Below are 2,270 nucleotides of genomic sequence, written 5' to 3' on the forward strand. Positions count from 1 at the left end.
GGCCCGGAGGCAGCTGTGGTAGGCCGGGGCAGGGTGGAAGGCACCGGACTGGGACCGGGCCAGGGCTACAGGGCCGAGGACCCAGGCCACACGGGCACCCCGGGAGGCGGGGCACAGGTCACATGACACAGAACATGAAACACAGGCACAGGGCTCACAGTAAGCACATGGACAAGTGGGCACGGGGTCACAGGCCGTGGGCACGGGGTCACAGGCCAGATGCACACCCAGCCATGGCTGGTCCAGACACCAGGACACAGTGGTGGTGTCACACAGACCACAGGGGGGACACATGGACTTGACAGCCACAATGCACAGACCAGGCTACAGAGCTCGAGGGACGTGGGAAGGGCCTTTTGGCACTACTGCACTGTAATCATGTGAGACAAAGGTGGTGGGGCACTCTGGAGGTGCCTGGGGCGGTCCCCTTGCAGCCTCTCTAGGCTTAGTCTGTCTTCCACACTTTGTTGAGCAGCTTCACCACTTCATCATAGATGATAAACACTATGGCCACATCCAGGCAGACCCGGCCCAGGCGCGGGACAGTGCCCTTGTAGAATCTGGGTGGGAGGAGGGGTGGAGAGAGGAAGGCAGGTCAGTGCAGTGTCCCTGCATAGGGCAATCCCCAGATGCTGAAGGGGGAGGCACAGAGGCCTGAAGGGGACGGCATAGGGCATGGGAAGGCCAGGTAGGCCCGGAAAGGTCTGAGGTGGGGACAATAGCCCTGCCCCTCCCCTACTCACGCCTTGAGCCCCTCCTTCCTCAGGATCTGCAAGCCGCAGTCCCACGTGTTCCGGTATTTGTGTGCCTCCAGGCCCTGCGGGACGTCAGCAGGCAGGGGCTCAGCAGCTAGCTCTGGCCCGGTGCCCCCTTCCCATCGCATTCCCAGTCCCCGCACCTGCATCCGGGTCTTAATCACATCCAGAGGAGTGTTTCCAAAGACACTGGCTGCGCCTGCAATAGCTCCGAAGACCCCAGTGATCAGAGGGTTCATGGGCTTGTTGGGGTTGTCCCCTGGATATGAGGAGTAAGGTGTGGTCAGAGGGTGCCGGGAGGAGCCTGGATCAGCACCTCAAAAGGTGGGTGCCCGCCGCCCAGGGGTGGTCTCAAGGAGAGGAGAGCAGTTGGCCCTGTGCAGAGACAGGGCCCTGTGGTGCAGACACACCTCGGTACCAGTTGCGCAGGGAGGTCATGACGAAGAAGCGGATGGCCTGGTTCGAGCCCTGCTTCAGGACGGTGGCTGTGAGGCCCTGGTACGTCCCCTTCAGCCCTGGGGGAAGGCAGGCACGGGTTTGCCCTGCAGCCTCTCAGGCCCTGGCTGGGAATTGGTGTGTGTGGAGGGTGGGTGCTGCACAGAGCCCAAGGCAGGATGGAAGGTGCAGGCCCTTCCTACCCTGGCCCAGGTCCCTGAGCCCTAGCGGGAAGGTCCAGTGGCGCACCTTGTTCCCGCACAATCTCCCTAACCCCGTGGAAGAATCCTCTGTACTTGGGGTTTGGAGAAGTCTGGTCATGGATGAACTTCACCTGAGAGAGAGAAGCAAGAGCACAGGTTCTCGGCAGCCACCTGAGTGGGTCCTGGTTAGCAGGCAGGCCCAGGGCCCATCCAGGGTGGAGGAAACTGGGGCTGCAGCTCTTCCCCCAGAAGCAGTGTAGCCAAGGCCGCCCTGGGCCGCCCACACGGACCATGCCCCAGGACACAGGGCAGCCCGCACAGACCATGCCCCGGGACACAGGGCAGCCCACACGGACCATGCTCCGGGACACAGGGCAGCCCTGGTGAGCCGCCTCTACCTTTACGTTTGCCGCTCTTTTCCAGTTTTCGCAGTGAACGCGTCATTTTGTTTTCTGCTTTATAAAAGCATTTTGTAAATAAGGCTGCCTTTAGCATAGATTCAGCCTCCACGGATGGCCCTTCGTGGCAGGCGTCCTGCTCCAAGGCCCCGCGGTCACCCCGCGTCCAGGAGACCCTCCCCAGCTTGCCGGTTGCCCCTGGAGCACCGGGCCAGTGCGGCCGCCAGTCTCCGAACTCCCTGCGTGTCCGGGGTCCTCGCCAGGACCTTCCCCACCTTGATGGTCTCCATGGGGCACACGACCACCACGGCCTCGGCCACGCCGGCGCCTAGGCCACACAGCAGCCCGCGCGTGCTGTCCAGCCGTCCCTGTGCATCCCGCATGTGGTTGCTGAGGAACTCGAACATTCCGAACCTGGAGGCGGGAGGCGGGTGAGAGGGGCTGCCGCGGCCGAGACCCTCCTCCCGCAGCAGCCCCGG

At 63.2% G+C, this 2,270-nt stretch overlaps 1 protein-coding gene across 1 annotated transcript; it reads right to left on the reverse strand.

Annotated features, from left to right (window-relative positions):
* Positions 1-17: 17 nt before the first annotated feature.
* SLC25A1 (solute carrier family 25 (mitochondrial carrier; citrate transporter), member 1) lies at positions 18-2,239 on the reverse strand. The gene is made up of 6 exons (XM_011986005.1): positions 2,067-2,239; positions 1,440-1,524; positions 1,166-1,270; positions 899-1,014; positions 744-817; positions 18-560 (listed from the first exon to the last, which is right to left on the reverse strand). The coding sequence occupies exons 1-6, from the start codon at positions 2,196-2,198 to the stop codon at positions 446-448; spliced, it is 627 nt and encodes a 208-aa protein (XP_011841395.1). The 5' UTR covers positions 2,199-2,239; the 3' UTR covers positions 18-445.
* Between the last annotated feature and the right edge of the window lie 31 nt (positions 2,240-2,270).

Source organism: Mandrillus leucophaeus, unplaced genomic scaffold (assembly GCF_000951045.1).
Source record: "Mandrillus leucophaeus isolate KB7577 unplaced genomic scaffold, Mleu.le_1.0 Scaffold291, whole genome shotgun sequence".
Classification (NCBI taxonomy): Eukaryota; Metazoa; Chordata; class Mammalia; order Primates; family Cercopithecidae; genus Mandrillus; species Mandrillus leucophaeus.